Below are 24,465 nucleotides of genomic sequence, written 5' to 3'. Positions count from 1 at the left end.
ACAAGTTCACGATTCCAGTGAAGACAAGTACTTGGGTGCGCTGAATCTATCCGCAACAGCGAGGTGCATTTGGCTGTTCGCGAATCCTCCAATTGGTTGGCGGCCCGTAGCGTGAGCACCATCGAGCGAGCTTCCTTACAGCAAAGTTCGGAGCTTTCCTGAATTTCAATTGTCACCGACACACCATAGTACCCGTCCCAACAAGGTTTCCCGCCGAAACACATTGCAGGCTCTCAGCAACTTCCACACGATGGCGAGCCAGGAAGCAGTCGGCGCACCGCCGGAGGTGAAGGCCGAAGCCGAAGCAAAGAAGCCCACGAAGCAGCAAATCGATCCCTACAACGTTGCCGGCGAGGTCGATGAAAGCGGCAATGTCCAAGCAATTGACTACGACCGCCTGATACAAGAGTTTGGAGTCCAGCCGCTCACCGACGAGCATCTCCAACGCTTCGAGAAAGTCACGGGCAAGCCGGCACACCGATTGATGAGACGGAAACTCTTCTTCAGTCACCGAGACTTTGACAAGATCTTGGATGCGTATGAGAAGGATGGAAAATTCATGTTGTATACCGGCAGGGGGCCAAGCAGTGGGAGCATGCACTTGGGCCACACTGTTCCCTTCCTCTTCACCAAGGAACTACAGGAGCTCTTCGATGTCCCACTGGTGATCATGTTGACGGATGATGAGAAGTACCTCTACACACGGAATAAGAATGATGGACACCAAAAGCCTGGCAATGCAGTGGAGGATTTCCTTACCTTCGCCCACGAGAACATCAAAGACATAATAGCATTGGGCTTCGACCTGAAAAAGACCTTCATCTACAGCGACTACGAATTCCTCGGCGGCCACTTCTACCTCAATACATCAGAGTTCGCGAGCATGGTCACTTTCAATCAGGCTTCCGGGGCCTTTGGATTTGGAGGCAGCACAAACATCGGCCTGATCAACTACGGCGCCGAGCAGTGCGTCGCCGCATTCCCCTCCTCATATCCAGATCTGTTCGGATACAAAGACTATCGAGCACCGGACTACGACCTCAGTGCCAAGCGACGACACAAAGCACTTGCATCAATCCCGACACTCATTCCCTGTGCCATCGACCAAGAACCCTACTTCCGCATTCTTCGAGACCGATGTGAACGCATGACCGATCCTCATCCGAAGACCTCTCTCATCATGTCCAAATTCCTCACTGCGCTGCAAGGAGCTGGAGGAAAGATGAGCGCATCCGATCCCAACTCCGCCATTTTCATGTCCGACACCCCTAATCAGATCAAGAACAAGATTAATCGGCACGCCTTCTCTGGGGGGCGGGAAAGCCTGGAAGAGCATCGCAAACACGGCGGTAACCCTGACATCGATGTTGCCTTTACCTACCTCAGCTACTTCCTCGAGTCTGATGCGGAGCTCGAAGACTTGGCCCAGAAGTACCGTTCGGGGGAAATGCTTACGGGCGAGATGAAAGCGAGATGTATTACCGAACTGCAGAAGTTCGTGGCAGACTTCCAAGAGCGACGGGCAAAAGTCACGCACGAGGTCATGCGACAGTACATGACGCCGAGGAAGTTGGAATTCGCGGGTAATCCCAATGCTACCAGACCCAGTGCAAAGGAAGAGGCAGTGAACGGAAGTGAAAACGGTACTGCCCCAGCGGCAGAGGCATCCGCGGCGAGCAAGGATGGCAGGGGAACGAAAGGGGAGCGTAAAGCGGCGAAATTGGCAGCGAAGAAGGATCAGAAGCTTGCTTCACGGCCGAAGGCAGATGATGCGGCAGAGCCTGCGCCTCAGTGATGTTGGTACCCTTCAGCTAAAGGTTGTCCAAGGGACGTGCCTCGTTGGCAGCTGCTTTGCCTCTCGGCGTAGCGGTGAAGCAGCCGTGCCGCGACTTGTTGGTGGCGTTTGACCCGCAGCACGGAGCGGCATCTCAAGGAGCAATATTCCCCTTAACGAAAGAGGCAGTGACCTTGCCGTGGCAGAAGGGGGGGTGGAACAAGGTGGTGGTCAGCAGATGTATGAGTACGGAGCAGCGTTCTCGCCGCGGTTCAGCCGCTTTGGAGGAGGCCCATGCATCACCGCTATTGCACGTTGGTGTAGCTGGGCAAGAGCTCCGCAGCGGCACGGAACAAAGAATCCGAAGGGATTGGCCAAAGCTGCAACCAACATACCAAGCATAGCCGCAACCAACCATCGCCTTGCCTCGTTCTGCCCAACCCCGGCGCCAATTGCATGCTTTCTCTGTTCTTAGCGCCCGCCTCGGAGCAAATACCGCTCATCTACCGTACCGCCATTGACAAGAGCAAAATAGCAGTCATGTCTCACAGCATTGACATCTACGCCATCTTCAAATGCAGGTGTGCGGGAGGCCCCTCTCCTGTTGGTCGCAGATACGTACCACCAGGCTGTAGCGCGCGTCTACGATGATACGGCCGTTCAGGTGGCGTGTCGAGGATGGAAGCCGGCGGGATGACCATTCTTCGGCTATTCCGTGGCCACGGGAAGATCGTAGCCCGTACGAAGCTCCATTTCCATTCTCACGACATCTCGGTTGAAAATGTTTTTGGTGATGAGTAGATAGTCTCATAGCGTACCTTCCCCAAGCCCAGGATCTTCAGAACCCATTCCCCTTCTGGCAGCTTTCGCGATGAACTGCCTCCGATTGGTCGATTCCCTACGCCAGCCCTAAGGCTTCGCCCCCGAACATGAACCTCAGCCTTTGTAGCAAGATATAAGAAGCCCAATGCGATCAATTTGAGAACATCTCGTCTACACTTCCTACCCCATCGTACCTCTATCCTAATATCATCATCGCACTCTATGGCCTCGCTTTTTCCGTCATCCGACTTCGGTCGTAACGAGTCCACCGGTCAACATCAACTCGTCCAGACGCGATATCCGAACGATGAGATGTCAACTATCCCGCCTCCCCCGTACATCGACGAATCCCGACATCACAATATGTCCCACTTACATCCGGGCTACGCTACGCACGCTCCAGCACCAGAGGATGAATCCGACGCCCAAGACTCTGAGATCCTGTCCCTAAGCTTGCGTTGGCTTCCGTCGTCGCCACCCCCAGCCTACAGCCCATCACCACCGCGCTTGCCACGGATTGTGGCAATTCCGCAAGTCGCGCCAAACACCTATCGATCCGGCCCGATGCCGTACCTCCGTGCCTACGCCCCAGAGCTGGCGCATCATCAAGTTGATGTCCACGCCTTCGTCGGCTTCATCGACGGCTTAGCCATCGCGCAGAGCCCCAATCCCCCGATCAAAGCGGTCCAGGCGGCGGGACAGGTGATGGGCATGGTGCCGCACCACTGGGCACAACTAGCCAGCGCGGCAGTCGGGCTTGCGTCAGGCGCAGGCAGCGCGGCGGTAAGCGTGCTCCGAACGAAGAAGTATCTGCAAGAGGCCAATGCGAGGTTCTTCGCGCCACGCCAGCTGCGAGCAGACGTCATTTCGGACGAACAGCTTGCGGAGTTGTTGCGCCTTCCTCATGGGAGGGGCGCTTTGGCGCCGTTGGATCGTGAGGCAGGGTGTGTTACCGTGTCGGATCGAAGGATCGCAGCATTGGCTGCGTATACAGCCGAATTGACAACCGATGTCCCGCACCCTGCTGTACCGGATAATGTCCTTGACAAGATCAGCGCCAGAAGCGTACAGGCCACCTTGCGCAAGTCGAGATCCGACGCCGACAAGAAGGCCGAAAAGAAGGCCGAAAAGGCCGAAAAGGAAGCGGCCAAGTCGGCGAAGAAGAAAACGAAGGGAAAAGAAAAGCCGAGATCGAAGTCAAGGTCACGTTCGCGATCGAGAGATAAAGGCGAGGCGTCGGATTTGGAGAAGGCGGAGAAGTTGAAGTGGGTAATCGTGGATGACTTGTGAGATATGTCTTCATTGGCGCGGAAAGGGCAACAAGGTTTGGCTGGCCACCGACCATGTGTTTCCGGTCAATATAATTTGTTTCAGCATTCGTTCGACCCAGTGTTGTTGTTGGGAATGTGACTCTCGATGGAACACAGTCCACGCCATTCGCAGAGGGTAGAGGAGGGTGAATTGCGTGCTCATCTGACCTGCAGCCTGTGGGATGTAGTTTTTGACAATCTTGCAGATATCCATGGCCGCGGTATATGCGAGGCTTTTGTGCTTAAAGTCGCCGTCGTCTCCAGTGTGTAGCCAGGTCAAGCTCACTGCCAGAATCATGGTCGCATTGTAGATGCAGGCGCAATTCGCCACAAGCGTTGTCGAAAAAGTGAGGACAGATGGGATAATGTTTCGATCGTCAGGGTCTTCATTCGGCACCTCGCATGCGTGGCCGCAGTTTTGTGCATCCCACTCCTCCCGCCACTGGGGAAGGAGATCGATAATTAGCTGAATTTCATCGCGCGTTGTCGCGCCCGGTCGGTCGTGAGATATGCGAGACTTTAGGGTGGTCAAATCCGCAAACGAATCCAGCAAGCATTGCATACTATCCTTGGACGAAGGATTGGCCTGCCATGGAATCCGCTTCCAAGCAGCTTGTGAGAGAAACGTGGGTGAAGACGACGCCAGACATGCCAAGCAGACGATGAAACGATTTGTCTCAAACAGCTTCAGACTGAATGGATCGCAGAATGAATGCGGCCCACGTATCTCGATGATCTTAGCCAGCCCCAGCGCATGACGGATCCAGCCATCGTGGCTCGAAAGCATGAGCATCTCGTAGAGCTCGAGAATCATGACGGCCAAGAGGGTGTCATTGCTCGAGCGTGCGCTTAGGAGGCTGAGGGCATGCTGGAGCGATCGCACGGATTCGAGATAGGAACGGGTGCCCGACATGGACAGCTCGGGCAAGCCCCTGGTCTGGCCGACAAACGCTTGTGCCAGCGTAGACAGACACTTTCGTCCGAGGGGAAACTCATCACAGTCGGCGAGAAAGCCGGGCCATGTGTGAAATGGCGCGGGAGATTCGGATGAAACCAGACGGTCTCTCATGAATTCGACATGAATGACGTGGTACGCGGACGCGACGAGGCCATCATGAACGGCTCGAGGCATGAGCACTTGAGAAGGAATCGTCGACAGTGGCTCTCGCTTCGCTACCTGGGTGAGTTTGCTCTGCACAAATTGCACCGTGGTGTACTCGCAGCTGAAGCCATCTTGCTGGCATGACCGACACGTCGGTCTCGTCTCGTCTGCGGAAAGCTCAAGCGATCAGAAACCGGCGGGCTGTTCGCTAATGATGTCTCTTACCACACTTGATTTTGCGTCGACGACAACTGACGCAGCCATTGGACCGTCGCATAATCTTGCGTCGACATTGATGTTCGCAGACGAAACCCCTCCGAACCTGTCTTAGGTTCAGCTGAAAAGAGGTAGCCAAGAGGCTAACTCGCTGTCACTTGCCATCCGAACGAACAAGGTTTGAGCCGCGACCAAACGCCGCCTTGTGCTATTGTAATCAACAAGTCAGGCATCTTTGGCATATATATATAGAGACGAGACCTTTTCTTCTGCTTCTGCCACTTTCCACTTTCCACATTCAAGAATATGGTCCAGCATGTCGAACTTTGGTCTCATTCGCGAAGACACCTCTCGCGCCGTCTTGCGCGCCATTCCCATCCCCAAGCTCCGCGACGATTATATCCTAGTCAAACCCGTCATCGTCGCTCTCAATCCCACCGACTGGACAAGTCTGGACGCCGTGGGGAAAGACGGCGTGCTGAACGGGGTCGATTATGCGGGCATCGTGGAAGAGGTGGGCAGCAAGGTGACAAGGTTTCGGAAGGGCGATCGTGTAGCTGGCTGTTCGCACGGCTGTATGTGTGTCCATGCTCCAGTTCTCCAAGTGATCCAGAAAACTGAATTGCGCGCAGCAAACGAAGCAGATCCCGAGACGGGGTCTTTTGCGCAATGGATCATTGCCAAAGGCGATATCCAGATGCACATTCCGGAGAATATGACGTTTGAGCAAGCCGCTGCATCGTGTGGGAGCGGGAGTATATCGGCCGGGCTGGCGCTGTACAAATACCTCGACTTGCCATTGCCCGAGGCGGAAAGGGATCCCGACAAGACCATTCTCGTTTACGGTGGTAGCACGGCCACCGGGTCGGTCATGATACAATTTGCAAAGCTGTAAGTGCTTGTTCGTATTCGACGCCTGCAGTGGACACTGAAAACGGACAGGTCCGGGTGGACGGTGGTGGCCACTTGTTCTCCGAAACATTTCGACATGTTGCGAGAACGAGGTGTTGATGCCGTTTACGACTACGTAGGTTCAACCTCTCCGAGTTATACGGAAGTCCACTGACACTCCCAATGCAGAGAGACCCTACTGTCGGCGAGAAGATTCGCAAAGACACAGGCGGGAAGATTAACGTCGTCGTGGACGCAGTCGCCATCGATTCGAGCGCGGCGATCTGCGCGCAAGCCATCGGTCCCGGTGGTGGGGTATACCTCAGTCTGCTGGGTACCGAATGTTCCCGACCGGACGTGAAGTCGATTTTCTTCCTGGCGTATGGATGCTCTGGCGAAGCGTATATTTGCGAAGGCGAACACTTTCCTGCGGATCCTTCCATGTTCGATTTCATGGTTTCGTTCGCGCCAATCAGTGAGCGGCTCCTGAAAGAGGGCAAGTGGAAGACACATCCCACGCGCCTGAGACCAGGCGGGCTGATCGGTGTCCTGGATGGGATGCAAGAGATGCGCGAGGGCAGAGGGCCAAGCGGTGAGAAGTGGATCTACCGCGTCGACGATACGGTCTGGCCGAGCTGATGGTGGATTCGGCGGTTAGCTCAAGATGATATCAATCTTGAGATCAGCCATGACCTCTTGCCAAGATATGTGCGTGTCCGGGCCAGCTTCATCCTGCCGCCTCCACACCTCCATCGTTACTTGTTTGGCATTTGTGACATTTGCGATCCCTAGGCGCTCCCGGAAGATAAAGTACTGCATAGTCCGGCTACGCAGCTCTGGATTCTCCGCTGCACAGGCAGTAATGAAGGCTGGCCACATGATTCCCGAGACATCGAGACCAGTCTCAAGCTGCGTGATCTCTTCGATGTGTGCAATGGCGCAAGTGACAAAGTACTGCATGGCGCTAGATGTACGTCTCCGCAGCGCACTACCAAAGTAGATGTGGCATGCGTAGTGAAAAAGCATGGTGTGCGCATGAGCCATCCTTTCATACATTGTGGTAGGTGACTTCAAAACGACATGCCTCGGATCACTCCGGTATACTGCAAGTTCGAGCTCGTTGAGTGCATTGTCGTCGGCAATTTCCTCTGCAGAGACATATTGATTGATCCTTTCAATTATGACCATGGTTTCTTGAGTGACGCCATATATCTCGTCGACGTACCATTTCTGCGGAGACTTGACGGTTTCAGCAGTGGCCGAGATTTGCAAGCGGCGTTTAGGTAGCGGAAGACCGTTGGCGAGACGACGGTGGACAGGACGAAGGGATGCGACGATGGAGAAGAGTTGGTAGAGAGTTGCTGCACTTCGAGAGCATCGCCATTGATCAAGATCGACCGTATTGAGCCAAAGATCGGCCCCTCGCAGATGTACGCGCCAGTCAGAAGAGTCGCCAGTGAATGCAGGTATGACGACCAGGAGCATAATCGTGGCCAGGATGGCTTGCTGTTCTTCGAAATCGGTACTTGAAAGCGCTTGATTCAGGTAGTGTGTGCTAGAATTGAGGTATTGGAGGTGAATACGATGGAAGGCTGGGAAGTCTTCCTCGCGCAGAGTGGACTTGGACGCTGCTGCGAGTGCGTATAGCGCGGCAAGCAAGGCGAGATGAGCGGGAGAGTTGCTGTTGAAGGTCAAAGCGCTGAGGGCGCGCGGGGTGATGATATCCCGGAAAGCGTTGTCCGGACGGGGGAAAGCTGTCATCGCACCACTGAGGAAGCATGTCCAATGGTGCATGAGCAATTTCTCATGCTCAACCCGGACTGCCGAGGAATTCAAAGCAGGGAAGATGATGGTCGGGAGTGCTCGTGCCATTCCAGCAGCGAATCTTGCACTGTCGGATGCCACGGCGATGACGCTGCACGTTGTGCGCGGATCTTCCACAACCTCTGGTTGATGTTTGCCGAGACGAAAAACGGAGAATAGATCGACGGCGATGGCATTCTCGCCATCAGCAGATTCGATACATGACAGCGCCTGGTCAACTGCATCTTCGCTTAGAATAGGTCTCCGACTCAATGCAGGTTCGAGCATGTAACGGCGTCCGGTCCCGCTGTCCTCGCCGGGCCAAGTCAATCTGACGCCATATCCGCCGCATCGCATGCCGCTCCACTGGCAGCGTAGACATGCCGGTCGTTCCAGGCCACATTTCAAGGAGCGTTGACGGCAGGTACTGCAGCCAGTGAATGTCTTTGTCCTCTTCTTTGCCGCCTGATCCGGGGGCAGGGAGCGTTTCAAACGCCGCCCATTCGCCGGCCCTAGCGCCATGAGCGCATCTTGATCTACAGAGAGGTCGCGCGATGGACAAGCAGCGCAGAAAGTATGGGTGATGTAAGCAGTTCCTCTGCCAAGGAAGTCGACAGCGAGCGCGGCTGAACTCTAAGGGTCGAATAAAGAAGACATGGGATTCTGCGCAGTTGGGGACCTAGGCGCTTACAAATACTCCAATACTGTACAGCGCGCATCTTCTTCAGCCCTGGTACGTCGAAGAAAGTTGGCGCCGGAGTGAGGCGAAGACTGTTGCCTACATGTACCCATCGTATAGTACCGACTTCCCCCGTCTCCAATGCACCATGCAGATCTGCAACCAACAACCCCGTCCACCTGTGCCGTCCAAGCTCTACCTCTATTAGGCAAGGTTCGGGGGCGGCAATCTTGTGCCGCCCAACAACGTTACGCTATTCTCTGCGCCTTTCCGCTTTCACACCTCCTCAATCTCGAAAGGCAACAACCAACACGATATTCCCGCCCTCCTGCGCCAACGGTTGTGCCGCAGAGAAGTTTGCGGGAAATGGGACAGGGCGAACGCAGCAAACGCATGGCCTCCATCTGCGCCTCATCTCACAGCCCTGGTGTTGGGAGGATCCCTCGGGGCGTTTGTGCCACGTTGACACGTGCCGTCTGTTTGCCTGGGACGGGATGCAGGTGAGAGCTTTGCTTGCTGCTGACGGCGGGAAAGGGCAGATTGCGCCTTGCCACGGCGAGGTACAAATAACGTCGAGGCTGCATGTCTTGTATTTCATCTCTTCTGTTTTCACAGCTCGTCTCTTCTTCTCTACTCTCCTTTCATCTTGCAAAGTTTCTATATCGCGACTGAGACAGCATGCTCCTCCATCTGCTCCTCGCCTTTGGCTGCGCCGTGCAGTCTGCACTCTGCATGCCCGCGCAGAGCCCCTCTGACACAGTCGATGCCGGCTCCCCTACCTCCCCATGGGGACCAAGCGGCACGCCGCATTATCCTCATCGCAAGCCCTTGACAATCGAAGAGCTCCAAGCCCGCCAACCTCTCGACGGCCTGCCCTCCAACAGCAACGTCACCCTCGTCTACGCCGCCCTCGGCATCGGCCACCAAAACTACACCTGCAACGGCACAGCCTACGTCCAGTCCAAAACAGGCGACGGCGCCTCCGCGCTCCTCTACGACGTCACTCGCTTCCTCGAATACAACCCCAGAGAAACCAAGCGGCTGGCGCAAGACTGCAACTACGCCGCCTGCAAGTACCCGCAGATCCTCGACAACCTGCTCGGCGACCACTACTTCAGCGCGCTGGTGGAGCCGACGTTCAATCTCACTCGTGCTGAGCCGCCTAGAGTTCTCTCGGCCGTCAAGACGGATGCTGTCACGCCCAACCCGAAGAATGTCGCTTGGTTGTTCTTGACGGCGAATCCGGCGAATGATATCACGAATGGGTTGAAGGAGGCGTATCGCTTCGATACCTATCGGGGCGTCGCGCCGGCGAGCTGTGATGAGGTGGGGGAGACGGTTAGCGTTGCTTATACGGCGCAGTACTGGTTCTATGATTGATCGATGGGCACGATGTCTGGGTAATGGATGGCGAGTGATGATCAGGGCTAGGTTCTTCGGGCGGGAGATGGAGTTGGGGCGTAGGTTTGGCAATTCTACATGCCAAATGCAGCGTGTCGGTAGTCTGTGGAGGTATATGTTCGGTGATCAACAAATGAAGTACTACGCATCTACTTTCATGCGCATTTCGCTGCTGTAATTCAAAGCAAAAAAGCAGCGACTCTCACCATTCGAACTCGCGACCTGCCAAAACTTCACAAAAAAACAAACTCCTTTTCAGGAGGAAAGCAAGGCGAGACTCGTAGGACCCCAACAGGTTTGCATTTTTGGCCGCCGACCGAACAGATCAATTGACGCTGCCGGTCATTGGTTAGGAGTCACAAGTAGATGATTCAATATATAGACAGTGTATGTTGTTCGTAAGGCTATCGCGGGCTGCTCTCACCTCACGGCGACCTCCGATAAGCTATGGATATCCACGAGTCCTTTCCGTCCTCACCTCAATCTTTCCCTTCCCTCCCTCTCCCTCCTTTCATAACATACTCTCTCCAAACGAAATAAGAGAAATCATTCAGTATACCAATCGCACATCGTAAGCCAAATCGCCAAATCCCATTTCCCAAAAGATCCCCAGGCAGAAACCATGGCCGAACGACCCTTCATCACCTGCCACGTCCTCGACACCACAACCGGCAAACCCGGCGCCAACATCGCCGTAACCCTCCGCCTCCTCTCCCCCGCAAACCTCACCCAAACCCACTGGACAGCACAGACAAACACCGACGGCCGCGTTCCAACCTGGACCTCAAACGGAGCCGACAGCGTGAACGACGTGGTATCCAAAGCCAAGGCGCAACTTGCTGGTGCTGGTGCTGGGGATGAGGAGCAAATGCTGTGGAGCCTGACGTTTGAGACGGAGGCGTATTTTGGGAAGGGGAGGACGTTTTGGCCGGTTGTGGAGTTGCGGTTTGCGGCGCGGGGGGAGGAGGCGCATTATCATGTTCCGCTTTTGCTGGGGCCGTGGAGTTATACTACTTATCGGGGGTCGTGATTGCAAATCGCGTGGATGCATGTTGTCACGCTGGGGATTAGATTTGCAAATGGCAGATTATGCAGGCTTAGGGACTGTGTGATGGCCAGGGACGGCTAATAGATTGGTTCTACCTTACACATGCCACAGCACGAGAATGAGAAGAGTTCCAAGAACATTACTGCATACGCTACGTACGAATCCTACGCCGAAAGCGATGGGTAATCAGCTCGAACTAATGTACGCCTTCGAATCGCACGAAAACGGGCCGCGCACAGCACCCGTGCTGTACTCGTGGAGAATGTCAGCAACGGCCGCATATGTACCGCAGCCTGCAACGTGTTAGTGTCTTTCCAAAATACAGTTGATAGGGACGAGAACTCACCCAGAACGATAATGCCAATCATGAGCACCACAGTATTGAGAATCGACAATGTGATATTCTTCCATCCCCTGTACCACTTGCCCTCTTTGATCAAGCAGAACCAGAACAGCGCGGGGAAGTAGAAGGTGAAGCCGGAGATGAACAGAGCGGAGATAAGACCCAGCAAATCATTGAAGAAGGGGACCGCCTCGGCGATAACCCATGCAATGAGGGTGATGACGGCAATCAGCCCGATCCACACCATCCAGCCCTTCATATTGTTGATGTAGCGAATGTGGGAGTTGGAGAATGCGCGGCCCATGATGTAGCGGCCGCACACTGTACCATTGATGCTGCCGCTGATGAAGATGACGGGGAGCGCGATGCCGAAAGCGATTCGCGAGACGGTCTCGGGCGCGGAGAGGATGGCGGGACTGCTGACGTTGGGCCCAACAAAGGCGTAGATCAGGGCGCCGGTGATGGTGTAGATGAAGATTTCCGCGAGGCCGAGCGCCCAGATGGACTTGACGTAGTCGGTGGGCGTGTGCATCTCGGCCATGAAGCTGAACTGGCAGACGGCGAAGGAGTAGGCGAAGATGATGTTGGTGGTGGAGAGGAAGACCTTGTAGAAGGTGATGTCGGGCGGCGGCCACATGGTCCAGGGCACGGCGGCGAGGCCTCCCTGCTGCTTCGATGCTTCGACGCCGGTGGCGATGATGGTGATGCCGATGGCGACCAAGATGGAGACAAAGTCGATGTACCCCAAGATGGCGAATTCGGAAAAGGTCGGGGGAAGTGCCAGGGCGAAGAGCAGAACGGCGGACAGCGCGCCCCAGCCTAGGGCGCAAATGTCCAGTTTATTGACGATCTTGATCCATGCGATGGTGCCGGTGAGAACGTGAGACCCGACAAGGATGACCAGCAAGAGCACAAAGAGGACGCCGGTGAGTTCATACCCGAAGCGGCCCCAGATGAGCCCGACGGCGTCGGCGTAGTGGTCGACGTAGGGGTACTTCAATTTCACCTGGCCGACGACGTAGCTGGTGTAGATGGCGATGAGGCCCAGGCCGACAGAGACGATGACACCTGCGACCATGCCCAAGGAAGCAAAAGCAGACGGCACACTCAGCGAGCCGAGGGCGATGGCCTCGACGATGAGGCAGATGGTGAGCTTCTTCCATCCCAGGCGCTGGTACCGATCCTGCTTCTCGTAGATGGAGTGCCTGCGCTCGGCATCTGCGGCGTCATCGAATCTCTCGTGCTTGCCGTTGGGATAATCGGGAAGAGCGGCGTCGTTGTGGATGTTGTTCTCGTAGCGATACGAACCATTCCCGTTGGCGGCCATGCTGCCGTAGAAATTCCCACGGGAGCGGAGGATGTTGTTCGGGGAGAAGTCAAGAGATGCTGGGGGACGAGAGAGCAAAAGATGTTATATAGTTGAGATGAGCGAGGGAGGCGATCCGATGCGCGCACAGATCGACGATGCTTGCCCTTGGCCGAAATATCCGCAGTGGGAAGGAATCCACGTGAACGGACAACCAAGATTCCGATGGCAGAAAAGAGGCTGCTTTACCCCGCGAATGGTAATAGATATGTATGTTCGACCAATCGTCACCGTGTCGCCGGTCATCAAAAGCATCCAACCCGGCAGAAAATCAGATTGTGGGCGGCGACAGCTCGGAAGCATCATCAGGCGTTTGGGGCCATGCGCAAAGGATGCGAGTGCGAGCTGCCAACTGCGTCATTCCGCATTAGCTTTCTGGGGATGCAACCTTGTTCGGAGCCTCGCACGCGAGCAGCCTGTTCTTTGCATGTGGAGTAAGATGGATATCTGACGAGTAGGTTGACGGACGTGTAAAAGGAGAGCAGGTGGCGATGGCTATACTTCCAACCACTCCACTCTCCCCCTTGCTCGCTGGAGTGGCGAGAGCGAGGAGAGATATCCGTCGAGACAACGACGGCTGCTCGGGCCAAGGCTCCGATGCCCATCTCTTCGAACTTTAATAAGCCGCATCCCTGACGTCTCGAAAAAAGAGAACGTCCTTTATGTAGATACGGTACCTCGCATGATAAGGCAACCTCGATAGGAAGTGGATCGAGCATGTTCCAACATCATTCCTCTGAAATCATAGACGCCTTCCATTCACGCCGGGATATCAGCACGGTTCGGTGTGTCATCAGCATCGCCATTTTTGGCCCCATTTGTCCTCGACCTAAGCTTGCGAAGCTCTCGCTGCTGGCGACTCTCACTCTTGGCATCAAAGTACGCTGTGGGCAGAGCATTAGAGGCACGATCCCTATCCCAAAGCTGCAGATTTGACTCACGCTTCTCTCCAAACACTGTTGTCCTGATGCCACGGCGATTCTGCTGATCGTAGAAGCCTGGAATGACTCGATGTAATGTGCACCTTCACGCCGCCGTTAGCCGCGTGATGGTCAAGCCTTGCCGCGTGAGCTTCTTCCCAGCCTACCGATTATCCCACATCGCCACACTCCCCACCTGCTACTTCCAGCGCACTTGATGATCGTCTGCGGAATGGATGTGGTATTCCAGGAATTGCTGCAGATAGTCTGGTGACATGTCAACACCCACAAAGCTCCGAGCCCGCTCTGCGACTCACCTGACTCCTTCTTCTTTAGCTCCGCGAACCCCGTGACGAATTCAGGGTTCACATTCAATGACATAGGTCGAAAATCGTGTCGTATTGCAGTCTCGAAGTGTGCACCGCATGTAGACCGTCGAGATGATTCTTCATGGCGTCGCTCAAGGCATCGTAGAGGCCGTATTGGCTGACCCACGCTGTATCACCACTGACTTCGGGATGCTCTTTCATTCGGAGCATGGAATAAGAGGGCGGGTTGATCTCGAATGACGTGTCGGGGTGAGAGTCTTCTGATGGCCACGGGGTGTATGACAAGATGGTCCTATGTCTATCAACAATCGAGTCTCGCATGTATTCGAATTAGCTGGAGAGGAGAGCGGTACCTATGGTCTTCTGTGCTGCCTTTGATTATCACGTGCTTTCGGTCTTTCTGGGCCGGATGTCGGTCGAGAATGCCTTTGGTCTCCAGTCAATCCCCGAGTATCCCGACAGAACGGTGGCAAGCCTCACCATAATGTTGAAATAGTTCCACTTGCTTCTCCGTAGTGAGCTCCTGATCGCGAAAGAACACAACACCTCTCTCAGTCACCAGCAGGGCAAGCTCATCTAGCTGTTGAGAAGTGAGTTGAGAAAGCTGGACATTCTCCAGAAGCGTCCCTATCGACTCCGTCAAGTCTACTCTCCTGGCCACGGCGAACAGAGCTTTCTCCTCCACGTCCGCGCACGCAGCCCGGTCTTTATCGACGGCGATTGGCTGGCGTACAGCCTCGGGCGGGACATGGCCGGTGATTTTTGGGTTGAAGTGAGGATGGAGGGTGTAAGGGAAGCCAGAATCGGGAGAGACGTGTTTACGAGCTTGCAGGTGGGCCATCGTTTGCCTCTCAAGATGCAAAGAATGAACAGAAAGACAAGGCAGAGACGACGATCCCGATGCGAGTGGATAAAAAGACGGACGGAGAAGAACAGCGTACTGTACCTCTGATGTAACGACCACGCCAGTGAGCACGCACCTGCAAGACTACACGACAGCGGCGAGATCCAAGAAGCCTTTGTCTAATCAGGTGTGTTGGCGATGTCGTGATGAAGCTCCGGGTTGAGACGAAGCGAGCGTGGCGCTGACTCCAGATCTCACTGTGGCTGGTGCACCCGATCCTTCTGCCGCGAAGTCCAGACCACCACCACTCAACAGACATGGCATGAAATGTGACTAGCCTTCGACCACAAAGAACATCCACAGCGACAGAGGAGGAATGCATGATGCTGACCCCAACCAGGAGGACGCGCCATTACTGGAGCAAAACGCGGCCTCGCAACATCCCGAAGGGGCCATAGAGCTGCAGCCCCTGGCGCAGGGGGAGGAGCATGACAACGACGACGACAATCTGTCCGTGTCCGAACTGCTTTCCGAGGACGGATTGAACACACCACCGAGTGACTCGGCCGGGAAGGATGAGTTCATCTGGACGCCGGCGGAAGAGCGGCGAGTGTTGCTCAAGCTTGACACGTCGGTGATGCCGCTTTTGATTATTGCTTTCTTTGCTTTGCAACTTGATAGAGGTGAGGCTCTGACCTTTTGTGAGTGAGATTCGGATTCTAACGACGACCTTGTGCAGGGAACATTGGCAGCGCAGTGACAGACTTCTTCCTTGAGGATGTTGGAATTACCCAGAACCAGTTCAATGTCGGGCAACAACTTCTTGCGCTCGGGATTGTGCTGTGGGAAATTCCAAGTAACTTTGTAGGTGTTTCCTGTGCTTGTGGATTGTCTACAAGAGACTAATCAGCTTGCTCAGGTGTTGTATCGTGTTGGGCCGTCGGTATGGCTCAGCGGACAGATTGTCGCTTGGGGTGAGATGTTACTGCGGGATAGACTCCTGCTCATCCATTCACCTGGGACGTCTGCTAACTGCGATTGTAGGCCTCGTTGCCACCTTTCAGGCCTTACAACATGGCAAGTACAATCTAATTTGCCGCAGTTGCCGTGCTAACACCAGGTCCAGGGTACCCTGCATATCTCTCCACCCGCTTCCTACTTGGTACTTTCGAGTCGGGCTTCATCCCGGCAAGCCTATTCACGATCTCGCGCTTCTACAAACGGGACGAGACGTCGAAGCGCTTTGCGTGGTTCTTTATTGGCAACCATCTTGCCACGGCCGTGAGTGGCGTGGTGGCATATGTGAGTATCTGCGGGAGATTTGCTGTGCTGGTAGTCAACACTGATATGTTCTGTGAAAGGGTATCCTTCATCTACGAGGCGTACTCGAACTAGCCGGGTGGAAATGGCTCTTCATCGTAGGCATACTTCTCCTGCAATGAGCATACTCAATACTAATGGTCGACAGGTCGAAGGAGTGTTCACTATCAGCATCGGAATACTCTTCATCATCTTCTTCCCCCGGAGCGTCCAGACTCCGAGCAGCCTGACAGGAATTCGCTACTTCAGCGACAAGGAAATGCGCATCCTCCTGGAACGAGTGGTGCGAGACGATCCAAGTAAAGGGAACACACGCCGTTCCATCTCCAAAGCGGAAATTTGGAGCACCGCGACGAATTGGCGCCTCATTGCACATGTCGTCGCAACAGTGTGCGGACTTGCACCCGGGTCTGCACTCATGGCTTATGGCCCTCGATTGGTGATTGCGTGGGGCTATGGTCGTCTGCAGTCGAACGCGATGGTTTCCATTGGCCCTTCGATCGGCCTGCTATTATGCATCGCGTGGGGCATGCTCGCCGACCGGTTTAAAAAACGGGGAGCAGTGGCTCTCGCCGGGCTATTCGTGTGGTGGCTCTTCCTGCTCATCGGACGATTACTGGTCTACTCCGACAATGGACCTGCTCACTTTGCCGCCTTTGCTATTGCGATTGCCTTTCAAGGCACATGGCATCCCGTCAATGGATCGTGGATGGCTTTGAACGCCCCCACGGCGGGAGAGCGATCCATCACCATGGCAATTCTCATTATGAGTGCGAATTCCGCGGGGATTATTGGGGGACAATTGTTTCAATCGGGTGATGCACCGTTGTATCCCATTGGATGGACGATGATCGTGTGCCTTACATCTGTCGCGTTGTTGGCGATGATTGGGGCGAATGTTCAGTATTGGGTTCTCAATCGGCGGTTAGTGAAGAAGGGGTTACCAAAGCGGTATCATCCTTGATGTAGACTTTATAGATGTGGACGTAGGGTTCGCAACATGACTCCATTTGAATAGGAGGAAGATGTGCAGAGGCAAGGAGGTGCACCAGCGTCGTTTCGCCCAATGCGGCAATTAAATGCCGCGAAACGAAGACGCCGACGCACGGGGGAATTTTGGAGCCAGCGCCAGGAGAAAAAAGGTATTGGCAGGAGTCACGGGAGCGTTGGGCAGGGAGAACCAATAATTCAAAAACCCGCCATGGCCTAGACAAAGAGTGTCCACCCACCCACCCACACGTTCGTTCCAATTCAACATTACCGCGGGCACTGGCTCTCATTCAACATGCTCTCCAGGCCCTCGCCGTCCTGCCTCCTCCGTGCTCCGATCCGCGGCCTGCTGCCTCTGCGCCGGCCCGGGAGAATTAGGATTGCCTCGCGCTCTGCATCTGCTTCTCTACGTCACTTGAATTCTTCTCACTCACCACTCCACCCATTGTCCGCTGCAGCTCATGCACCCCACGGTCGTGCCGCCTCCCACCACGACCCTCACCCTCCCTCCTCCTCCACGACTGCCATGACGGCCACCAAGATCGACGGCACCGCCATCGCCAAGGGCATCCGCGAGCGCATCGCCAAAGACATTGCGGACAAGCAGGGCAAGAACCCGCGCTACAAGCCCAGCCTGGTCATCATCCAGGTCGGCGAGCGGTCGGATAGCAGCACGTATGTGCGCATGAAATTGAAGGCCGCAGAAGAGGCGAATATTCAGTGCAAACTGGAGAACTACGAAAAATCCATTGGCCAGGTCGAGCTGCTGCGCAAGATTCAGCAGTTCAATAATGATCCTAACGTGCATGGCATTCTCGTGCAGCTACCCCTGCCCGACCACATTGACGAGTATGAGGTGACGAGTGCGGTCGAGGGCATCAAAGACGTGGATGGGTTTGGAGCGCAGAATATTGGAGAGTTGGCCAAGCGCGGCGGCAAGCCTCTGTTTGTTCCCTGCACGCCCAAGGGTGTCATGGTTCTGCTGAAGGAGAGCGGAGTGGATGTCTCTGGGAAGACTGCTGTCGTCTTGGGCCGGAGCGACATTGTCGGTGCCCCGGTGAGCTACCTGCTGAAAAATGCAGATGCCACTGTCACCGTCTGCCACTCCAAGACGAAAGATCTGCCCGCCGTTGTCAAGACTGCAGACATCCTCATTGCGGCCATTGGCAAGCCTCATTTCGTCAAAGGCGATTGGTTGAAGCCGGGCGTGGTGGTCATCGATGTTGGAACGAACTTCATTGCGGATGACTCTCGAAAGAGCGGGCAGCGTCTGATCGGTGACGTGGACTACGAAGAGGCTGTGGAAGTCGCCAGCCAAATCACACCAGTCCCCGGAGGTGTTGGACCCATGACGGTTGCCATGTTGATGCAAAACGTCGTCGACGCCGCCGACACTGCGTGGGAGCGGCAAAGGAAGCGTCACTGCGTGCCGTTGCCTTTGAAGATCGAAAAGCCCACGCCGGCCGACATCAACATCTCCCGTGCACAGCATCCCAAGTTGATCACCAAGCTGGGCTCCGAGATTGGCATTGCTACTCACGAACTCGAGCCGTATGGCGCTTACAAGGCCAAGGTGTCCCTCGATGTGTTGACCCGTTTGGAGCATCGTCGCAATGGACGTTACATTCTCGTTGCCGGCATCACCCCAACACCATTGGGCGAGGGCAAGAGTACCACTACGATCGGCCTTACTCAAGCGCTAGCCGGCCAACTCGGACGTGTTGCTTTTGCCAATGTCCGTCAGCCCTCTCAAGGACCCACGTTTGGGATCAAAGGAGGTGCAGCGGGTGGTGGCTATAGTCAAGTCATTCCCATGGACGAATTCAACTTGCATCTGACCGGCGACATCCACGCCATTACCGCCGCTAACAATCTTCTTGCCGCCGCCATCGATACAAGGATGTACCACGAGGCCACGCAAAAGGATGGAGCATTGTACAAACGCCTCGTGCCCGCGAAGCAAGGCAAGCGCGAATTCCTGCCCATTATGTTCAAGCGACTGAAGAAGTTGGGCATCACCAAGACCAACCCCGACGACCTGACCGAAGACGAGATCCGACGATTCGCCCGCCTGGACTTTGATCGCGAGACTATCACGTGGCGACGAGTGCTCGACGTGAACGACAGGCATCTCCGTGGCATTACCATCGGCCAGGCACCCACGGAGAACAAGGTGGAGCCGAGAGAAACGGCGTTTGACATTTCCGTGGCATCGGAGATCATGGCTGTCCTCGCCCTCTGCACATCCCTCGCTGACATGCGCGATCGCCTTGGCCGCATGGTTGTCGCAAGCAGTAAAGCCGGTGATCCCATTACCGCAGACGACATTGGCATTGGCGGGGCTCTCACCGCTCTCATGAGGGATGCAGTCAAGCCGAATCTCATGCAGACGCTCGAGGGGACGCCAGTCTTTGTACACGCCGGTCCCTTTGCCAACATCTCCATTGGCAACAGCAGTATCATTGCCGATCGTGTTGCGTTGAAACTCGCCGGCACCGAGCCCGAGGAAGAAGCGGAGCGCAACGACAAGGTCGGCTTCGTCGTGACGGAAGCCGGCTTCGACTTCACCATGGGCGGCGAGCGTTTCATGAACATCAAGTGCCGCAACTCCGGCCTCGTGCCGGACGTAGTCGTCATTGTCGCTACTGTTCGCGCGCTCAAGGTGCACGGCGGAGGTCCAGAGATCAAGCCCGGCGAACAGCTAGCCGAAGTCTACCGCACGGAGAACGTCGACATGCTTCGTGCAGGCTGTGTGAACCTGGCGAAACACATTGAAAACGCGCGCCAGTTTGGCGTGAAAGTGGTCGTCGCCATCAACAAATTCGACACCGACGCCGACGCCGAGATTGCCGTCGTGCGCGAGGAAGCCATCAAAGCCGGCGCCGAAGACGCCATTGCCGCCTCGCACTTTGCCGACGGCGGCGCGGGCGCCGTCGACCTAGCCAAAGGCATCATCGCCGCAGCGGAGAAATCGCAACCAGACGACTTCACGCTCCTCTACGACGACAACGGCAGCATCCAGCAGAACATCGAGACCATCGCAAAGCGCATGTACGGCGCCGCGAGCGTCTCGTTTGAAGAAAAAGCGCAGAAGAAGGTCGACACCTACACCAAGCAGGGTTTCGGGCACCTGCCCATCTGCATCGCCAAAACGCAGTACTCGCTCTCCCACGATGCGAGTCTGAAGGGCGCGCCCTCCGGCTTCACCGTGCCGATTCGCGACGTCCGCATGGCGGCCGGCGCGGGGTATTTGTATGCGCTCGCGGCGGATATTCAGACTATTCCGGGTCTGCCGACGGCGCCGGGGTATTTGAATGTCGAGGTTGATGGGGAGACGGGGGAGATTGATGGGTTGTTCTAATCGCCCTTTCTCTCTGCTCGTGCATCCTCTTTTTCATTTCTGTGAGTCGGAGTTCTTGAGGTTCGGGGGGGCCATCCGAAGTGATACCACTGTCAGCCGTTTCATCACGGTGGCACGAAAGTCTTAGAGCTGCTGCTGCATTTAGGGCGCGCGGGGGAGGGAACAGAAAGCAAGCAAAGGCGTGGGTGATACTTCGTCTCAACGAGAAGTGCGCGGCGCCTTTGGTTTTTTTCTGGCGGGCGTTAACGATTTTTACTTCAACATACGGGGTGGCGGTGGGTGTGGTCGACTGATGTCTTTAACGATCAGTGTAGACGTGCGTGAAAGGGTAGACGGTAGAAATGGCATGAAGATGATTGAGAGCATCCTCGATACGCTGTGTCTTACGTGTGTCTTACTTGAAGGAGAATAATGACGCGGTGGAAGAGATTCAATTGATGCTACCAGGTTCTCATCCTCCCGCATACACAACCAGCACTCATCAAAGCAGTGCTCCAAAGGTATCTCAATAAAGCAAAGGTCGAACACAATCACAAGTCCAGTGTGAAAGGAGACCTGTCCTAAGGCCGTAACCAGGCAAGGAAGACCCCCCTACCTCCTAGCAAAACAACACAGCAGCCCACTCTTGCCCAAAAACCACACGCACCCCGTAAACCGAATGAGTGACAACACAGCCGTGCAAAGCAGAAGAGCATGGAAGAAGTCCGCGGTGCGCGTCGTTGCGCCGCTCGTGAACCCAAACTCAGACGCGCTCTGCGACGTGATGAGAATGGCGAGAAGAGCATTGGAGAAGATCCACAGCGAGACCAAGCGCGTGCGGAAAGACTTGTACGAATCCTCGAGCGTCTTTTCTGACTTCTCCTTGGGCGCGACGTACGGCGCGAGCGCGCGCTTGACCGTCCGTTCGAACTGCAGGTCCACGTCGGCTTGCGTGAGGTCGACTTCTTCCACGACTTTGCCCTTGCCGTCGCTGGCTTTTTGCACCTGTGCGGACGGCAGGGCGTCGGCTTTGTCGGAGCCTTTGGTGCCCCACGAGACGTCGTGCCAGTTGCTGAAGGCGTAGACCATGAGGACGTTGATGTAGGAGGACATGAGCAGCAGGTACTGGCCGAAGGAGGTGAACATATGCCAGGGGTCGAGGTAGAGGAAGGAGGCGACGAAGTAGAGGCCAAAGGTGGCGGCGAGGGCGACGATGATGATTCCCGTGCCACCGGTGGAGAAGAAGGACCTGAAGACCTCGTCCGCGCTTTCACCAGTGAATCCCAGGCCGTGCGAGAAGGCGATGACGACGAGGTAGAGGGAATCGACGATGACGTAGATTTGCACGAGGCCGAAGAAGCAAAAGGACATGATGTAGCTCCATTTGCTTCCCTTTGGTCGATTGCCCAGCGCGAGGATGAATTGGAGGAGAAGGAAGGCAAGATAGAGGTATTGGATCACGGTGTTGACGATGGGCGTCGCGGTGTTTCCGAAAGGCCACGCTCGGCCGCCATTAGAAGTCGACGGGGCCTTGCCAACCAAGTCTATTATGACAATGGTGGTGAGCCAGTACGACGCTGTGGATTGTTAGCTTTGTTTTGGGAGGGCTGCTTGCGGTTCATACCTAATGTAAACCAGCTCAGGAATGTCGAGAAGATGTTGTAGCAGAATTGGATGTGGAAGAAGAACATGCGGATGATGTTGTGGCCGGAGCGATACATGCGGGTGAAGTGCATGAGGGAGTAGAGGGTGGCGGCAAAGGAGCCATTCAGCCATCTTCTGCGCTGTCCGATGAACTCGGGCGCTCCTTCAGGAACATCGGTCTCGCCCTTGGCCGACTTGACATAGGTCAAATGCCATTTGCATCCAGCTTTGGCGACCAGTTCGAAACACAGGATGCGATCCTCGGCCAAGAACATGTTCTTTTTGAAGATGTTCATCCCTTCGATGCCCTTCGGTCCCAGCTTCTTGGCAAGGGTGTGGTCACCGTGGAAGTACTGCTCGAGCGGGCGGCCCACGATTGCGCGGTATTTGTAGGCGGAGAAAGCACCGGGAAGCACCGACACATATCCGAACGACGATTCGAGTGGCTTGTCCAGAATATTGGAGATTTTGTACTCAAAATTTTGTGCAGCCACCAGAGGGTTGAGCAGATTCTTCCAGCCTCGACCCAGCAAGGCATGGATTTCACCACACGCTCCACCAAGATCCCGGTCGTTGTAGAATGCCTCCCAAAGGGCGAGGAGGGATTTGTGGCCGGGCTTCGTTCCGGCATCGAGGAGGATGCAGACCTCGGGGTTGAGGATGCGGCCAAAGGCGTTGAAGAGCCATCTGTGGGAGTTGATCTTTTTGCTATTCTTCTGTTTCAAGCAGAAGATGAATTGGACAGGAGGGAGGGTGGAGGAGCCATCGTCGACAGGGCGGATGAGCTGCTGGTTCGGCGTGACGGACAATTGCGTGGTGTACTCGAAGATGTGTGCCACCGTCTCTTTGCCGTCAATGTCTTTCTTCATGATGCCGTCTTGGTAGATACCAATGGTGGCAAGGACATCCAAGACGCCCTTGTCACACGGATCAATACCGTCAAAGACCAAGCACACGACGATTTTCTGCCACGCCGGGCCGCCCTTGTTCCAGAACTCGCTCTTCTTGAGGTTGACAATATCGCGGATGTTCTGCATGACGCCATGCAGGGTGCGCGAGGTGAGCACCTTGTCCTCGTTGTAGTATGTTATAGCGATGAGGAGCTCGGTGAGACGGTTGTACATGGCGGGGCGCAGGTTGTAGCCGTTGTTGAGGGTGAAGTCGTCGGGGTCGCAGGTGGCGGCGGTGTAGCGCAGGTGGGTGAATTCTTCACTGCCGCTCTCCAAGTCGTTGCGGTACTTGGCTTGCACGGCGTTCTGGATGGCGGAGGGGACGGGGTAATCGGCACTCAGGACGGCGCCTTGCACGAGCTTACGCTTGCGGGTGGCACTTCGCTTCATGTTGGCCGCGTTGCTCTGCATGGGGTTCTGTCGCTGCACCCAGGCGTCGGAGGCGGCAGTCTCACTCTGGGCATAATCACTTGGGCGGGGCGGGCCTTGGGAGAAGGGCGGATTGGGAGGCATGCCGTTGTTGTAGTAGTCGTGCCCCTGTTCGTGGTATCCATTGTATGGGGGTGCATGCTGAGTGCCGCCAGTGTAGGACTCTTCAAGATGATAGCCGGTCGGCTCATGTCCGCCGGGGGTGATGGCGCCGGTGGGCTCATCGAAGGGGCCGTGGAATGGGCCTTGAGGGGGTTGATGTAACAAAGCGGCTTGCTGTTCGTCATCGTGGAGTGGGGGAGGATAACCGTACTGCAGAGTGTTAGGAGGGTTGGATGTTGAAGGGGATGGAGCTTACTTGGGTCTGTTCGTGATAATGATCGTAGCCTGCATGTCCTTGACCTCCTGGGTACGCCATGTTGTCGGAGTCCTACCAGCGGAACGTGCAGACAGCAGGCGGGGAGGAGGAAGGAAGGAAGGAAGGGCAATAGGTGGGGAAGGAGCGACGGTGTTTGACACGCGGGGAAAGGAAGGAGGGAGTGAGTAGGGAGGAGGTCAGGTAGGTAGCAAGAGGAGGAGGAAGTTGGTCGTGTGTGTGCAACAAAGGAGAAAGGCGAAGCGGTAGGCGGTGCAGTGTGGTGCAAGCGACTGGAATTCACTATTGTTGGAGAAGTGGGACCCTGCCTTTCGCTGGCGGCAACCAGTGAGACAGCTCCACCACGAGATCTGCAACAACGCGCGGGCCGCCCCCTGAAACTGCGCGGCTTGCAAGTCTTGACGGCGCGGGTTTAGAGATGACGACGTGCACTTCCAGCAGAGACGGGGCGTTTCAGGTTGGGGGATGAATGCTGGTTCCGCGCAGAGCCTGTTCTACGACACGACGGCACATTCCTCGCATTGCCCGTGCATGTGCATGGACGTGCATGCACGCGTTTATAGCATTC

The 24,465-nt window shown here is 55.6% G+C and overlaps 12 protein-coding genes across 12 annotated transcripts; 7 read left to right on the top strand and 5 right to left on the bottom strand.

Moving 5' to 3' along the window:
* Nucleotides 1-250: 250 nt before the first annotated feature.
* BDY17DRAFT_317343 (uncharacterized protein) lies at nucleotides 251-1,795 on the top strand (the record flags this gene model as incomplete). Its single annotated transcript, XM_033736089.1, has 1 exon — nucleotides 251-1,795. One exon carries the CDS (start codon nucleotides 251-253, stop codon nucleotides 1,793-1,795), a length of 1,545 nt encoding a protein of 514 aa, XP_033589357.1.
* Nucleotides 1,796-3,019: 1,224 nt separating this feature from the next.
* Nucleotides 3,020-3,757, top strand: BDY17DRAFT_233681 (uncharacterized protein; the record flags this gene model as incomplete). The annotated part of the gene is made up of 1 exon (XM_033730258.1): nucleotides 3,020-3,757. A coding segment is annotated over one exon (738 nt), but the record flags the coding sequence as incomplete, so codon positions are not given.
* Nucleotides 3,679-5,449, bottom strand: BDY17DRAFT_166356 (uncharacterized protein). The gene is made up of 2 exons (XM_033729768.1): nucleotides 5,234-5,449; nucleotides 3,679-5,185 (listed from the first exon to the last, which is right to left on the bottom strand). The coding sequence occupies exons 1-2, from the start codon at nucleotides 5,270-5,272 to the stop codon at nucleotides 3,896-3,898; spliced, it is 1,329 nt and encodes a 442-aa protein (XP_033589355.1). The 5' UTR covers nucleotides 5,273-5,449; the 3' UTR covers nucleotides 3,679-3,895.
* Nucleotides 5,450-5,540: 91 nt separating this feature from the next.
* Nucleotides 5,541-6,754, top strand: BDY17DRAFT_251355 (putative zinc-binding oxidoreductase ToxD; the record flags this gene model as incomplete). Its single annotated transcript, XM_033731166.1, has 4 exons — nucleotides 5,541-5,799; nucleotides 5,857-6,115; nucleotides 6,167-6,251; nucleotides 6,305-6,754. The coding sequence occupies 4 exons, from the start codon at nucleotides 5,541-5,543 to the stop codon at nucleotides 6,752-6,754; spliced, it is 1,053 nt and encodes a 350-aa protein (XP_033589354.1).
* On the bottom strand, nucleotides 6,488-8,682 carry BDY17DRAFT_166370 (fungal-specific transcription factor domain-containing protein). The gene is made up of 2 exons (XM_033729769.1): nucleotides 7,341-8,682; nucleotides 6,488-7,286 (listed from the first exon to the last, which is right to left on the bottom strand). Exons 1-2 carry the CDS (start codon nucleotides 8,438-8,440, stop codon nucleotides 6,770-6,772), a joined length of 1,617 nt encoding a protein of 538 aa, XP_033589353.1. The 5' UTR covers nucleotides 8,441-8,682; the 3' UTR covers nucleotides 6,488-6,769.
* A 456-nt stretch (nucleotides 8,683-9,138) lies between these two features.
* On the top strand, nucleotides 9,139-10,407 carry BDY17DRAFT_166317 (uncharacterized protein). The gene has a single exon (XM_033729767.1). It carries the CDS (start codon nucleotides 9,276-9,278, stop codon nucleotides 9,975-9,977), a length of 702 nt encoding a protein of 233 aa, XP_033589352.1. The 5' UTR covers nucleotides 9,139-9,275; the 3' UTR covers nucleotides 9,978-10,407.
* A 71-nt stretch (nucleotides 10,408-10,478) lies between these two features.
* BDY17DRAFT_299163 (uncharacterized protein) lies at nucleotides 10,479-11,186 on the top strand. Its single transcript, XM_033733854.1, has one exon. The coding sequence runs from the start codon at nucleotides 10,621-10,623 to the stop codon at nucleotides 11,026-11,028; it is 408 nt and encodes a 135-aa protein (XP_033589351.1). The 5' UTR covers nucleotides 10,479-10,620; the 3' UTR covers nucleotides 11,029-11,186.
* Nucleotides 11,187-11,232: 46 nt separating this feature from the next.
* Nucleotides 11,233-12,716, bottom strand: BDY17DRAFT_252206 (transmembrane amino acid transporter protein-domain-containing protein; the record flags this gene model as incomplete). The annotated part of the gene is made up of 2 exons (XM_033731235.1): nucleotides 11,233-11,339; nucleotides 11,393-12,716. The coding sequence occupies 2 exons, from the start codon at nucleotides 12,714-12,716 to the stop codon at nucleotides 11,233-11,235; spliced, it is 1,431 nt and encodes a 476-aa protein (XP_033589350.1).
* A 1,158-nt stretch (nucleotides 12,717-13,874) lies between these two features.
* BDY17DRAFT_325035 (uncharacterized protein) lies at nucleotides 13,875-14,845 on the bottom strand (the record flags this gene model as incomplete). Its single annotated transcript, XM_033737292.1, has 4 exons — nucleotides 13,875-13,942; nucleotides 14,055-14,296; nucleotides 14,358-14,430; nucleotides 14,485-14,845. The coding sequence occupies 4 exons, from the start codon at nucleotides 14,843-14,845 to the stop codon at nucleotides 13,875-13,877; spliced, it is 744 nt and encodes a 247-aa protein (XP_033589349.1).
* A 304-nt stretch (nucleotides 14,846-15,149) lies between these two features.
* BDY17DRAFT_299156 (alternative sulfate transporter) lies at nucleotides 15,150-17,345 on the top strand. Its single transcript, XM_033733853.1, has 7 exons — nucleotides 15,150-15,531; nucleotides 15,588-15,712; nucleotides 15,768-15,822; nucleotides 15,893-15,925; nucleotides 15,975-16,150; nucleotides 16,210-16,266; nucleotides 16,317-17,345. The coding sequence occupies exons 1-7, from the start codon at nucleotides 15,225-15,227 to the stop codon at nucleotides 17,130-17,132; spliced, it is 1,569 nt and encodes a 522-aa protein (XP_033589348.1). The 5' UTR covers nucleotides 15,150-15,224; the 3' UTR covers nucleotides 17,133-17,345.
* BDY17DRAFT_299155 (formate--tetrahydrofolate ligase-domain-containing protein) lies at nucleotides 17,346-20,928 on the top strand. The gene has a single exon (XM_033733852.1). It carries the CDS (start codon nucleotides 17,454-17,456, stop codon nucleotides 20,517-20,519), a length of 3,066 nt encoding a protein of 1,021 aa, XP_033589347.1. The 5' UTR covers nucleotides 17,346-17,453; the 3' UTR covers nucleotides 20,520-20,928.
* On the bottom strand, nucleotides 20,929-24,149 carry BDY17DRAFT_346805 (chitin synthase G). The gene is made up of 3 exons (XM_033738117.1): nucleotides 23,880-24,149; nucleotides 22,123-23,833; nucleotides 20,929-22,075 (listed from the first exon to the last, which is right to left on the bottom strand). The coding sequence occupies exons 1-3, from the start codon at nucleotides 23,937-23,939 to the stop codon at nucleotides 21,111-21,113; spliced, it is 2,736 nt and encodes a 911-aa protein (XP_033589346.1). The 5' UTR covers nucleotides 23,940-24,149; the 3' UTR covers nucleotides 20,929-21,110.
* Between the last annotated feature and the right edge of the window lie 316 nt (nucleotides 24,150-24,465).

The sequence above is a fragment of the Neohortaea acidophila genome (assembly GCF_010093505.1).
Source record: "Neohortaea acidophila strain CBS 113389 unplaced genomic scaffold BDY17scaffold_6, whole genome shotgun sequence".
Taxonomy (NCBI): domain Eukaryota; kingdom Fungi; phylum Ascomycota; class Dothideomycetes; order Mycosphaerellales; family Teratosphaeriaceae; genus Neohortaea; species Neohortaea acidophila.
This window is presented reverse-complemented; position numbering and strand designations above follow the sequence as displayed.